Source organism: Myotis lucifugus, unplaced genomic scaffold, assembly GCF_000147115.1.
Source record: "Myotis lucifugus unplaced genomic scaffold, Myoluc2.0 scaffold_84, whole genome shotgun sequence".
NCBI lineage: Eukaryota > Metazoa > Chordata > Mammalia > Chiroptera > Vespertilionidae > Myotis > Myotis lucifugus.
The window spans coordinates 4,491,243-4,505,394 of NW_005871132.1; the positions used below are offsets into that span (position 1 = coordinate 4,491,243).

The 14,152-nt window shown below is 41.7% G+C and overlaps 1 protein-coding gene and 1 non-coding gene across 2 annotated transcripts in view; one reads left to right on the top strand and one right to left on the bottom strand.

The window, feature by feature from the left end:
* Positions 1–9,926, bottom strand: part of LOC102438211 — a 12,400-nt gene extending 2,474 nt beyond the window's left edge. Inside the window, exons 1-2 of the transcript XR_002829822.1 lie at positions 9,861–9,926; positions 6,064–6,113 (exon numbers count right to left, since the gene is read on the bottom strand). This is a non-coding gene — a transcript (uncharacterized LOC102438211). The remainder of the gene's footprint in view (positions 1–6,063; positions 6,114–9,860) is intronic.
* Positions 9,927–10,903: 977 nt separating this feature from the next.
* Positions 10,904–14,152, top strand: part of FAM162A (family with sequence similarity 162 member A) — a 33,950-nt gene continuing 30,701 nt past the window's right edge. Inside the window, exon 1 of the mRNA XM_006090952.3 lies at positions 10,904–11,050. Coding sequence (XP_006091014.1) covers positions 11,017–11,050 — 34 coding nt within the window. The 5' untranslated portion in view covers positions 10,904–11,016. The remainder of the gene's footprint in view (positions 11,051–14,152) is intronic.

The window sequence follows — 14,152 nt, forward strand, 5'->3', positions numbered from 1 at the left end:
GGCTGAGGCTGTTTTCGGCTGGCGAGTAACTGAAGCTACAGCGCTCCTTGTTTTCTTTTTTTTTTTTTATCTGGGCCAGCTTTAGCTCTGAGGCCTCGCTGCTGAAAACATGGATACAATGTTGTGGTCCGGGGCTGACTGAAAGCCAGTTTTGTTTAGCTTCTTATTTGCAACATAGTAATAGTTGCTTAGAGTTGCAGTTGAGAGGCCGGCAAGTGAGGCGGGGAACGTTGGAGTCTGCAGTTCCTGGAGCAAGCAAGCCTCATGTTCGCTTCCAGCTGCCTGGCTGCCGGCCGCCATCTTGGCTGACAGTTAATTTGCATAAGGATACACTGATTAGCCAATGGGAAGGGTAGCGGTCGTACGCCAATTACCATGTTTCTCTTTTATTAGTGTAGATTTTTACTAGCATTAAAGCATTACACAAATTAGAAAAAAAATTTAAAGTTAAAATCTCTCAGTTAACCATTATCAATATTTTAACATGTCCCTTCAGTTTTTTCCTATAAATATCTATATTTTTATAAAACTGAGATACTATGTAACAGTTTAAAGTCCAACTTCATGATATTATACCATGAGCATTTTGCCCTTGTTATTAATAATTATTTTATCCTGTGCAGGTAGCACAACTTTTCTGACCACTTCCCCATTAATGAACATTTAGGTTGTTCCCAATTATAATAACCACTTAGACCACTTATCTTTCATTAGTAATTTAATGATCTTTTCTAGTTTCAATCTAGAAATAAAACTGCTTTTAGAAGGCTCATAATTTCGACTAATAAAACACAGGCCAACACCAGGTCTAAAAACAACTTCACTATCTTATCCCCTCTTCTTGCATGTTTCTATTTTTGTCAATAGCATCATCATTCTCTGTACACTGGAATTCTTAGGGGTTAATCTCAACATATTCACTAAGCAACTTTAAATAATGCGTTATGTACAGTGCAGGATGTATCATGTCAGTAAACGGCAAATTCCAAACAAATGATGGTTAGCACTAGAGTCAAAAAATAGGTAAGTAGCAGAGAGGGACCTACCTTGTTAGCTTTATCTCCTATAACTTGACTATTAAAAAAAAAGAGCCTCTTTTAAAATCAAACCGATCTTCTGAGCCAACATTTAAGTTATACCCTTTAGATAAAGCTTTCCTTGACTGAGAGACCTCAATAATCTTCTAAAAACATATGTAATTAGAGACAGTACCACAGAGTTCACTCATTTATTAACTCACTGTTCATTAAAAAGTATTCACTAATATCTAATTTATGTCAGACATCATTCTAAATACCAGGGCTATCGTGGTAAATAAAACAGAAAAACTCCTTGCGTTTATGGAGAAAAATTCTCGGAGACAGGCAAGATAATTTCAATAAAGTAGTCCCCCATTATTCACTGGGGATATATTCCAAGATCCCCAGTGGATGTCTGAAATCACGAACAGTATTAAACCCTCTATATACTGTGTTTTCCCTTATACATGCATACCTTTTCACTTAAAGAAAGCTATATATGGCTTCTTCTTGACATATCTGAATTGCCAGCATCACTACTCTTATACTCTGGGCCATTATTAATGAATACAAGCACTGCAATATCAAGATAGTAGATCTGATAACCAAGACAACTACTAAATGACTAATGAACAGGGAGCAAAGAGATGATTCACTGATTCATGTCCTGGGTGGAATGGAGCAGGACAGCACGCTACTCAGAAAGTTGTGTAATTTAAAACTTATGAATTGTTTCTTTTTGGAATTTTCCATGTAATATTTTCAGACTGTGGCTGACCACAGGATGAAACCACAGATAAGGGGTTTCAGAAAACAAACTAAGGTAACAGGGATGAAGAGCGACTGGGTGGGGTGGAAGGGTCTACCTTAGATAGGGAGATCAAGGCCACTGTGAGGATGAAGCATTTGAGCTGAGACCTAAATATGAATGAGCCAACTATAAGAGCATCTGGGGGAATAATAAAAAAATAATGAGACAAGAACAAACTTTGGGGTGTTTGAAGAACTAAAAGAACGTTAAGTGAGCTAGGAGTGAGTAAGGGAGAAAGTCATATAAGGTAAGGTCAGAGCACAATAAAATGAAGGACCAGAGACCACGGAAACAATAAAGGATTCTGTTCTAAAGGTAACAAAATTTTAGGCAAGGGGATGATATAAACAACTAATTTTTTAAAAGATAACTTTGGCTGTTATGTAGAGAATGCACTAGAGAGAGGAATGGAAACAAGGTGACCATTTAGCATACTATGGTGGTCTAGGCAAGATAAAGGTAGTTTGATAAAGTGGGAGCAGTAGACTTAGGAAGAGGAAGCTGGATTTAGGGTTTATTTTGAAACTAGAGCTGATAAAACTTGCTGCTGAATTGGTAAGGGTAGTGGGTGAGAAAAGAAGATGGGATATCTTTTAAGTTTGAGGCCTGAGCAACTGAATGGATGTTTTAACATTAATTAACGATGAGGAAGAGGCTGAGGGAAGAAAAGATTTAGGAGTGGGCAGATCAATAGTTCTATTGTGACTCACAGGGTATTTGATGATATTTAGGATTATTATTAATTGTATTACTTGTATTATGTTATACTTGTATTATGTTTAAAACTTAACCTTTTAGCCTGGCCAGTGTGGCCCAGTAGTTGAGCAGTGATCTTTGAACCAGGAGGTCATGGTTCGATTCCCGGTCAGGGTACATGCCTGTGTTGTGGGCTTGATCGCCAGTGTGGGACATGCAGGAGGCAGCCAATCAGTGATTCTCTCTCATCATTGGTTTCTCTCTCCCTCTCTGAAATTAATAAAAATATATTTAGAAAAATAAACTATATATATAAAAGGCTAATATGCAAAGTGTCCCCTTGGGAGTTCAACCAGGAGTTCAATCACTCACTATGACGTGTGCTGACCACCAGGGGGCAGTGTGGAATGAAGGAAGAGAACTATAAACCCACTAGGCACACATTTCATTATAGTGGAAAAAATGCTAGAGCTCTCAAGACAACTAGAGGTCTAGAGCAGCGATTTTCAACCCTTTCCATCTCATGGTACAAATAAACTAATTCTGAGGCACACCAAAAAATAGATATTATGCCTATGTGACAAAAAAACAAAAACAAAAAAAACCATACAAACAGGTATAATTTTGATTCATTTACCCCAAACAACTATTATTGTGTTAGCTGTTGTCATTTTTTTATTTGGCAACCTAAGGGAAAAGAAGTCAGTGCCCCTGACTAAATAGTCATGTTTTAAAAATTCTTGCAGTACACCGGTTGTAAACTGTTGGTCTAAAAGAAAGCCTGGACGACCCTCACAGACTAACAGCAATGGAAGGTTAATGTAGGTACAAAAGTACTGCCATTAAATGTGTCTCATAAAGAATTACTACCTACCTGATGCCTAGCCCTAATCACATACCCTCTCTCACAAATTCAACCAAGAAAATGTCCTTGGTAGCTTATCTATACTAATAGAGGAATATGCAAATTGGCCGGGACGCTGGCACATAACGACTAATCAGGATGGGGGTGGGGCCAAGGTGGAGAGCTCTCAGTACGCCTGGCCTGGGCCAGGGGTCCGAAGGGCACAGAGAGAAAGGGAGAGCAGTTAGGCAGTTAGGGGGATCAGGGCAGGAGGGGAGAGCAGATAGGCAGTTAGGGGGATCAGGCTGGCAGGAGAGAGCAGTTAGGCAGTTAGGGCGATCAGGTCAGGAGGGGAGGGCAGTTAGGGGGATCAGGCCAGCAGGGGGGAGCATTTAGGCAGTTAGGGCAATCAGGCCAAGAGGGGAGAGCAGTTAGGCCGTTAGGGGGAAGAGGCAGGCAGGCAGGTGAGCGGTTAGGAGCCAGTGGTTCCAGATTTCGAGACGGATCCCGGATTGAAGAGGGTGCAGGCCGGGCTGAGGGGTCCCCCCCACCCCGCCCGCACGAATTTCATGCACCAGGCCTCTAGTATACAATAAACTGCAACTGAAGTTCACAGAAATACACACACTTCAGCTTAGCTGGTTAGTTCTCCATAGGCTACATCTTTGTATAGAACCTGGAACCCTAATCAGCTTCAAAATGTCAAAAAGAACTCTTCAAATTTTATAGTGCCTCTACCTTCTCCTATCTTTCACCTTCCTCAAAACAGGAAGAGATTCTAGTATATCATGAATCTCTAATTTTAGACTGACTATTTAAAATTATTTACGTACTTTATCTTGGAATTTCATTTTCTGTCTTACCTGTAATTATGGGGTAAAATCTCAATTTCAGTACTGAAAGAGTAATCATATTTAGTAGTAGGAAAGAGTAAATGTGTATTGTCTCTCTATAATTATACTATATTTCTAAGGTTAACCCTCTGGTAAATTCCTTTTATTATTTTGGGCAGCTTTTAGGTTTTATGGGCAGTGGGGGTGGGAAAAGGTCTATTACAAGTCAGTAAAATACAAATGTACTCCAAAAAAATAATCTCAGATTTAACGTTTCCTTTCCACACCCTCTGCCTGTAGGCACCCAGTAGATCCCATGTGCTCTTTTTAGACAGACCTAGTTCCTCAAACCCCATTTTTACAGCAGTACTCACTGTTCCCCCTAAGCCAGAAACAAAGACTTGCCTGCAACTGTCAAGAGTCCTCTGACAACCAGCACCCCCAGGCACAGGGACAGAGAGCAGCTGGGCATGTTGCAAGAGGAACCATAACTAATGCTAGACAATAGTCTATTTAGTTTGTACCTTATTATCATATAACTCAAAATCAACTGTGTATAAACGAATAAGTATTCCTATCAGAAATACTAAGACTTAAACATTCTGGGAAGGAACACTGAGTTGGTTTTGTTCAGGTGATATATGAACTAGATCTCAGACAGGGTCAGGAAAAAAGGATTTCAGGGTAGAAAAAAAGCATGGAAATAACAAAGAGCATAATGTGTTCAGAGAAAGTAGGCCTATGTGGTTGGACAACAGAGATCAAATGTACATTGGAGGAGGTAAGGGTTTGGGGGAGAGAAACATGCATGAATAAGGACAGTGGTAAGAGATATAACTAGAGAGAGGCACTTTGGGACTGACTGCCATGTTAAGTATTTTTGACCTAGTTATATAAGCCTAAAATTAGATGCATGGTTCAGATTCTAAAATTTTGAAGATAACAGTATAAAGCCACAATATTATGGAGATTAGATTGAAGGAGGGATATATTTGAGAAAGGAATGACTGAAAATAGGAGACCTATCACAAAGCTAGTTGCAAAGATAACAGAGCCTGAACAAAGACGATGGCGCAAGTGATGAATCTTCCTAAAACACTTATTTGATCATCTCACACCCTCTGCTCAAAATTGGCTCCTTAATCTCACCCTTGGCATCCAAGTCCTTCTACAACCTGGTTCTAATCTTTTGTGTAATCTCAATGTGCCTCCTGAATTGGCAATACTGATTGGCTATTTCCCCAAATACATAAAATTGCCTTATATACTGTTTTTTTCTACCGAAAATAGACATGATCCAATTCACTTAAGGCCCAGTTCATTTATTTATTTTTAATTGATTGCAGAGAGAGGACGGGAGGGATAAGAACATCAATGATGAGAATCATTGACCGGCTGCCTCCTGCACACCCTCTACTGAGGATTGAGTCAGCAACCTGACTGGATATAGAACTATGACATCCTGGCTCATGGGTCACTGCTCAACCACTGAGACACACAGCTGGGCAAGGCCCAACTAAATTATCATCTCTTGAGTTATTTCTCTTTGAACTGTTAAAGCATTTTATTCATATTCTCAACATTTTCTACATTTTATATCCAGTCCATTGGGTCTTCCCAAGTGCCTGGTAGCTAGCCGTAACTGTTTTGAATTGCATTGTGCCTTCCCAAAATTTCTATGTGACTATATCTGGAGATAAGGCCTTTAGGGAAGTAAGATAGGGTCCTAATCCCATAAAACTGGTGTCCTTGTGAGAAAGCGAAACCAAAGATTTTTCTCCCTCTACAAGCCCAAAGAGGCCATGAGAGAATGAATGCAGTGAGAAGGCAGCAATCAGCAAGTCAGGAAGAGAGGCTCACCAGAAACCAATCTTGACAGGACTTTGATCTTGGACTTCTAGCTTCCAGAACTGTGAAAAAATACATTTCTGTTGTATTTAAGCCACCATTTGTGGTATCTATCGTGGCAGCCCTAGCAGACTAATACAATATTCAATAAATTGTTGCTGAATGTTAAAATGGGATTCCAGACATTCAATTTTAAACGCTCTTTTCTGGATTTTTTAAAATATGTATTTTTTAATTATTTCAGAGAGGAAGGGAGAGGGAGAAAGAGATAGAAACATCAATGATGAATCACTGATTGGCTGCCTCCTGCATGCCCCACACTGGGGATCAAGCCTGCAACACAGGCATATGTCCTGACTGGGAATGGAACTATGACCTCCTGGTTCATAGGTTGATGCTCAACCAGTGAGCTATGCAGGCCGGACTCTTTTCTGGATTTCATTTCATTTTGAAAATAGGATATTTCCCAGGAGTGCAAAGTCCAACTTTTATAATAAAAAATAAGAATTGTAAAAATTTAAAACACTTTAAAAACTCTTAAACTTTACATCTATATCCTGGCCAGGTAGCTTAGCTGGTTAGAGTGTCAGCCCAATGAGCCAAGATTTTGGGTTCAATCCCTGGTCAGGGCACATATAAGAATCAACCAATGAATGCATGAATAAGTAGAACAACAAAATCAATGTTTTCCTCTCTCTCAACTCAATGAAAATATATAAATACATAAAGCATGCACCTATACAGAAAAAAAATCAGAACACTAGTTGTCAGAGGAAAGAAGGATGGGGCAAGGATTGACTAGACGGGGCATCTGACAGAAGAAACTTTCTGTCAAAACTCATTTAACAGCCGTAGCTGGTTTAGCTCAGTGGCTAAAGCATCGGCCTGCAGATTGAAGGGTCCTGGGTTCGATTCCCGTCAAGGGTACATGTCCGGGTTACAGACTTGATCTCCAGTAGGGGGCGTGCAGGAGGCAGCCGATCAATGATTCTCTCTCATTGATGTTTCTATCTCCCTCTCCCTCTCTGAAATCAATAAAAATATATAATTTTTTAAAAGATGGATTGATGGGTAGAGATTGCTATTTGATAAATACAGTGGGGCCTTGACTTACGAGTTTAATTCGTTCCGAGACTAAGCTCGTTAAGGAGCTCGTTAACTCAAATTACTCTATCAACTCAATGCAAAAAATCAGCCGGGAGACAGCTGGTATCTCAAAAAACTCGTTAGTTGGGACACTCGTAAGTCAAGGCCCCACTGTACAGCAAATCACTGGTTAAAGAATCTAGATGGTAGGTACCAGTGTTCACTGTACAATTCTTTCAACTTTTTGTAGTGTTTGAATATTTTCATAATAAAATTCTGAAAAAAATACAACTAATCTTTATAGTGGTTAGAGCATTACCCCCAAGAACCAAAAGGGTCTCGGGTTTGATTCGGGGCTTGTGAGGGAGGCAAACCAATTGCTGTATCTCTCTCACATGGATGTTTCTATCTCTCTCCCCCTCCTTCCCTTCCACTCTCTCTAAAAAAATCAATGAAAAAAAATGATTTACAATTAACAAGAACAAAAATACATACAAGAAAATAAGAAAGAAAAAAGAAAAGGAAAAATATCAAAAGAAACACACAAAAAATATACGTGACTTTTTTCTCTTCAAAAGTATTTAGTGCAGTGCTTTTCAGATTTAGGATACTCACACAGAAAATGTAATAGTTCCATAGCTTTAAAAAATTTAAACTGCTTAATAATTTGTGAGTATGCCAGTTAAATTCATCTAAACCTCAATGCTATACTAAAGCTTTATAATTTCACAGCACCTTCCCTTATGTTATTGTATGCCGAGGCAATAGGGACAAATGTTATTCTTATTTACAATGAGGTTAAATGATGTGTCAAGACCAGCTCTGGGAAAGCAGTTCTTCTGACTTTCAGCCCAGGATATTCTCCATTATAAACCATGCACTTGGAAAAGTCCTAGAGAAAGTATCTAGAAACTTCCCCTAGGTATCACTAATTAGACTTATTTTATTTTATTTTTTCTCTGTGAATGGAATGGCTCTGCACGACAGTTTAGCTTTTGCCCCACTTACAACAGTTTATCTGACCTTCCAAAAGGAAAATCAGTGTTTTAACAGCAAAGAGATCCTCTGAAATTTGGTTTGAGAGATTCAAATAACATTATAGAGATGAAATAAGTTTTAAATATTACTTAACATAATCTTATTTTACAGATTCAAAAGTTAATTCCCAAAGAAGTGATTAGCCCAAGGTCCCAAAGCTAATAGCAGAAGCAGTACTAGAACCCAGAACATCTAACTCACTAACCAAGACTCTTTCTCATAAACCTTAAAACTATCATTGCACAATTATCTGAGTGTATTGACTCAAGTTAAATCACAGTACTAATGTGACAAGACCAAGGCGACAAATGCTGTAAACCTTAACACGTTAAGTGCCACGTCAGTCACCGGTGACTGATACTATACTTTCCGACCGGACAGTCAGTCACTGGTGCCGCCAGCATATCGGTGAAATCGGAAAGGAAGACAAAACAGGCTTGGCGCTCAACGTGTTAAACGGTCCATATACTTTAGAATTCGTCTTTTTTTTTTTTTCCTACTTAAGGTTTTTACAAATGTTTGCATTTGTTGGGCACATGAATCATATTTGAAGTCAACTGCAGTGTTGAGCTATTCTGAAAAGCAGCTGAAGTGGTGAAGAGGATGCAAGTAATGACTTTAGATAAAAAAGACCCCATATAAAGTCCTTTGGCCAAATGGTTTGTCAAAGAATTCGGTCTGTTGGGGTTATCTTCAAGAATACCACTCCCTACAAAATGGCTCAAAGCACAAAGCTGACTACAGATAGGTCAATGACATGTGAAATAATTTTTCAATACCTTTAGTTAAAAATACATTTGTAGCTCTAGCTGGTTTAGCTCAGTGGATAGGGCGTGGACCTGCAGACTGAGGGGTCCTAGGTTCCATTCTGGGAAGGGCACATGCCTGAGTGGCAGGCTTGATCCCCAGTGGGGGGCGTGCAGGAGGCAGCCGATCAATGATTCTAACATCATCGATATTTCCATCTCTCTCTCTCTGAAATCAAGAAAAAATATTTTTAAAAAAATACATTTGTAATCTAGACAGCAGCACATTTGTGCCTACAGTGGAACAGATAACTTTCATTGCAACTTGGTCAAAATCCAAACCCCTGTTAATTCACGGGTTAATATTTAACCCTAGACCTCTGGTGCTTGTATAAAAGATACAGCGTTTTTCTTAAATGTTACATTCTCTCTAATGCTTAGAAAGGCCAGGGCAGGTACTAGAATTAATCGCTCTTCCAAGACTCCGAATGTTATACCCCAACAAAACAATAAAACTTGCGCCAAGTTGATTTATCAAACGAGTAAGCTCTCGTTCACTTTTTTTTTAATCGCCTACAAATGCTCAACTTACAATACGAGAATGGCACAGGCTAGGTACAGATTTCGATGGATGGCTAAACGATTGTTACAATCGCTACCCACCGGCCCGAGCTCGGCTTTACCACCGCGCAGCCACCCGGAGCGTCCCGTGCGGTTACTCAGGGCCTGGGCGGCGCAGAGAGAACCATGACCCCCAAGGAGTAGCCTGGCTCTCTAAGGCCAACCCCGCGCCCCCATGACCTCCAATGGCTCGAAAAAGGAGCCTCGAATTGCCCGCTTCTTCCATAACTTGTCCGCATTCCCTCCTAGGCCAGAGAAGGGTACAGGGCCCGGGGATAAAAGAAAGGACACACCAGCCTCTGGGAAAAACCCCATCACCTGGAACTCGGCGAACTCTTCACAGTTCACACCGCCACTGGGCGCCGCCATATTGGACAAACGCGAGGCCCCTGCCGGGAGCCAATCACCGCGGAGCAAAGGTGCCCGCGGCAGCGCCTGACAAAATATTTCGAGGGAAATCGGCGATAAAATAGCTCTTGTCTTTTCCCTGGTCCTCTTTCACTTCGCAACCTGGAACTTTGCAGTCCCTTTCACTCCTGCCCCTTTGACACCTGACTTTCATCGCAACTTGGTCATGTCCTCCTAGAAATGACCCCTATGCATGGACCAAAGAATGTCAGAACTTGAAGGGATTGTTTTACCCTAATCCCATCTTCTTATAAAAAGGGAAACGATTTCCTAGTCTCAACAACCAGATCCTTCGAGGAAGAAACCTGAAGTAGAAGTGGTTTTTCTTAACCCTCCCACTCCAATATCTGTCTCCCGTCCCTAGAGATGAGGGGCCTTTGATTGTTAAGAATTGGGATCACTAAGAAATGTCAAGAAAAGGCATTTCTGACAATGCATAAGGGTTGGACAGGTGTCAGGTGTGTAAATGTTTGATTTCATAAAAATAGGTAAATAAGTAGGAAATAAACATGCTAACTTTTCAATTAGCCTGATACTCCCAAAGCCTACAGGGTGTGGGGGCCACTGAGCCCCAGCTACGTGTTTTTGATAAAGGCGTGACTCAAATGTACTGAAATGCTGATTTACCGAGGCAGCGTGATGTCGGGAGTCTACAGTTGGCAAAAGTTCCGCAATGAATGAGCACAGTACTTTCCCTCTATTTTAAAAGAGTAATTTCTTAAATTTCTTAAGATGCAAAGAATAATATTGCCAAGTCCCGTTATGCCCATGCTCTACAAGAATATTTTAAGGACGCGTGGAGGACGCTACGCCAGGTGGGACCCGCCGGACGCGCCACTCGCACATTCCGCACGTCACCCACGCCCCGAGCGTCACCCAGGTCCCGCCCGTAAGCCCCGCCCACAGACCTGCTGCGTCACGCACGACCCGCTCGCTCCGCCCTTACGTCGCACACGCCCCGCCCGCCGTCGCCGCCTGAGTCCTCGTAGCGGCGCTCAGTGACATTGAATGCTCCAGCGCCTCCGCCTTCCCCGAGGCGCCGTGCCGGTCGGCGGAGTAGGCGGCCATGGGGAGCCTCCGCGGCCTGCGCCTGGCGGCGGGTGAGACGCGGGACGGGCTGAGGGAGGGCGGGAAGCCAGCTTGGCCCCTGGGGTTGGAGGAATCCTGCAGCCGTCCCAGGCCTGGTGGTGGTTTGGTGCCATCACGCACTCCCCTCCGGTTGCTCGGAATTCTACCCGCACGGTAGTCACAGTGGGAGCGAGCCAGGGCTGAGCGAGCAAGGCTGAGCCGGCCCTGGGGGCTGGCCTGTGTGACGCTCGCAGCCTGGCTCTCCATCCACAGCTCCCACCAACTTTATGAGCCCCGTTCGCCCTGTCTTCCCACCTCCTGTCACCAGCCTCCGCGGAACTCAATTCACCCGCCACCCCCAGAACTCCCTGGTTGCCTGATTCATTCCACGCTTCTCAGGCTAACCTCTCCCTTCCCTCCGTTACTCTCCTTGAGTCTTGAGTCTCCCCCGTCCCCCATCTCGAGTGGATCCTTGCTGTCAGAGAAAACCTGTAGTCTGGAGTTTCCTACCCACTTAGTGCCTGATTAGGCAACGGAGTTAGGGTCTCACAGTTTTCTTAAAATGAGGGCTGGATTGTTTTAAAAAAAGCAATTCTACAATTAAGTGCTTTGAACTTCTTCTACTGCTATGTAAATGCAGGATCTGCAGTTTGTTTTCCTAGTAGAAATTTGTAGAATGGGCAATGCCTTCTCGGGGAACCAGTAGAACTTGTACTTATTAGGAGCCATTTTATAGCCGAATATATTCACATACGTTATTCTATTTGACTGATTTTTCATAGTCTTCTTAGGTGAGTTTTATCATTCCCTTTACATTTTACAAATGAAGAAACGTAGGTCAGAGGGCTAATGACTTGTCCAAGATCACTTCCCTTCACAATGTTAGAGCCAGGACAGGAGCCTGCTCTCTAATTCCAACTTGTGCTCTTTGCCTTGTTCAAGCTGCCTATTCACAATGTGTGTGTATGTATTTGTCATGGTTAATTGGATCTCTTTGATGTGCAATGAGTCATGAAATGCAGAATTACTTAAGAAAAGGAAGCACACATCCATATGCAATTGGGTTTTCAAGTAAGACTGATGTAACAAGCATCCTGAACCAAGTAATGTATACCATGTCCTCCTATCCAAGGATTCAACCAAGCACCAATCAAAAATACTTTAAAAAAAAAAGTTACCTTGTTGCTGATATGAATTATGCAATTTGGTCTATGATGGTTGCAACTCTACTGAACATATACACTTTTTTTCTTATCATTATTTCCTAAACAATACAGTATAATAGCTATTTGCATAGCATTTACCTTGCAATAGGTTTTATAAATATTCTAGAAGCTATAAAGCATTTGGGAAGATGTGCATAGGTTATATGCAGATACTATGCTAGCCTATATAATAAAAGGCTAATATGCAAATCGACCTAATGGCTGAATGACCGGTCACTATGACATGCACTGACCACCAGGGGGCAGACGCTCAATGCAGGAGCTGCCCCCTGGTTGTCAGTGCACTCCCACATGGGGAGTGCCACTCAGCCAGAAGCCAGGCTCACGGCTGGTGAGCGCAGCTGTGGTGGCGGGAGCCACTCCCACCTCCGTGGCAGCACTAAGGATGTCTGACTGATGTCTGTGGGGAGCGGGCCTAAGCTGTCAGTCAGACATCCCCCTAGGGCTCCCGGACTGCAAGAGGGTGCAGGCTGGGCTGAGGAACACTCCCCACCCCCACCCCCAAGTGCACAAATCTCATGCACCGGGCCTCTAGTTTTATATAACTCCTTGGAGTTTGGTATCTGAGGGGGTCCTGGAACCAATGCCCCTCAGATACCAAGGGACAACTGTATACCTTACTTATCTGGAAAATTACTTGGAATAAGATACTCTAGGTGAGTGAAATTTCAATTAGCCAAAGCTTAATACTTTAAACAATGGCCCTTTATTTTTAATTGTTTCTGTTGGAAATCTTTGCTGTACTCCCTTATCAAACAGAATATGAGCTTTTATGAGCTTGAATTTATTTGTTGTTTTGAAGATATAGGTCAGGGTTAACTTGCAATTCTTGGACCACTTCACAGATGAGAGGTCCTGAGAACCTCTGGAATTATATAATTTTATTCAAATGTTTATGTTTACATACCTATTTATGGAGAGTCCTTAGCTTGCATCCATTATTCAGATCAATTTGTACTCTTTAAAAGTATTGATACAGATGATTTGGAACTAAATAGCTACTGACCCACACTAGTATGGGTTTCATGATGGTAAAGACTGTTTTATTTTTACTAAATCTTCAGCACTTACCAGCGTCCAGCTCACAGTAGACAAGGTAATAGATATTTTTTTTGGATGAGAGACATTAGGAAGTATCATGGAACATGCTGCAGAAGTATCTCAGAACTTGCTGTCTCTTTTCCAGAAGTAGAATAAAATAGATATAACTTTTAGGACATTGTATCTTTCTACAGAATAATTACTAGGTCAGAGGAATGGAAGGGCCTTATAAGAATGTTTCTTCACACCTTAGAAAAGTTACTGTCCTATACGCCTTTGACTTGTTAGTGGATTTTAAAATGAATTTATTATCACTTTTATACCAATGCAATGGACCACCGTCTGCCTCCTTGTCAGTTTAACCCACTTTGCAGAGCATTTCAATCAAGTTAGAAGTCCTGTAGTCCAGTCCCCTAACTTTAAAGATGAAGGAACTTAAGGCCCGAGAAGTAAATTGACTTGCCAGGGGTCACATGAGTACAAAGGTGGGACATAACCAATATCTTCTGGGTCCCATTCTGATTTTATTTCCTACATTTATTGTTCTTTTTGTTTGTTCTTGCTAACCAACCCTAAATGAGTACATGCCCATTTTTCCAGCTCCAGTCTTCGGCTTTGCATATCTCTCCTCCAGGTCTTGCCAACAGGTTTTTATTAAGCACACACTTTGTGCCCTGTACGCTATGAAAGCTCTAAAATGAGTGGACTGCCACGCCTAGGGCTGGAGTTTATTGTGATGAACAAATGTACTTACATAGTACACCTGGAGAGATTATACATGACATAAAGTTTTCGATTACAGAACAGGTTTTCAAGTTGGTGGTGTCCTGGAGCCATTTCCTAGTGGCTTTGTGCACATCTCTTCCC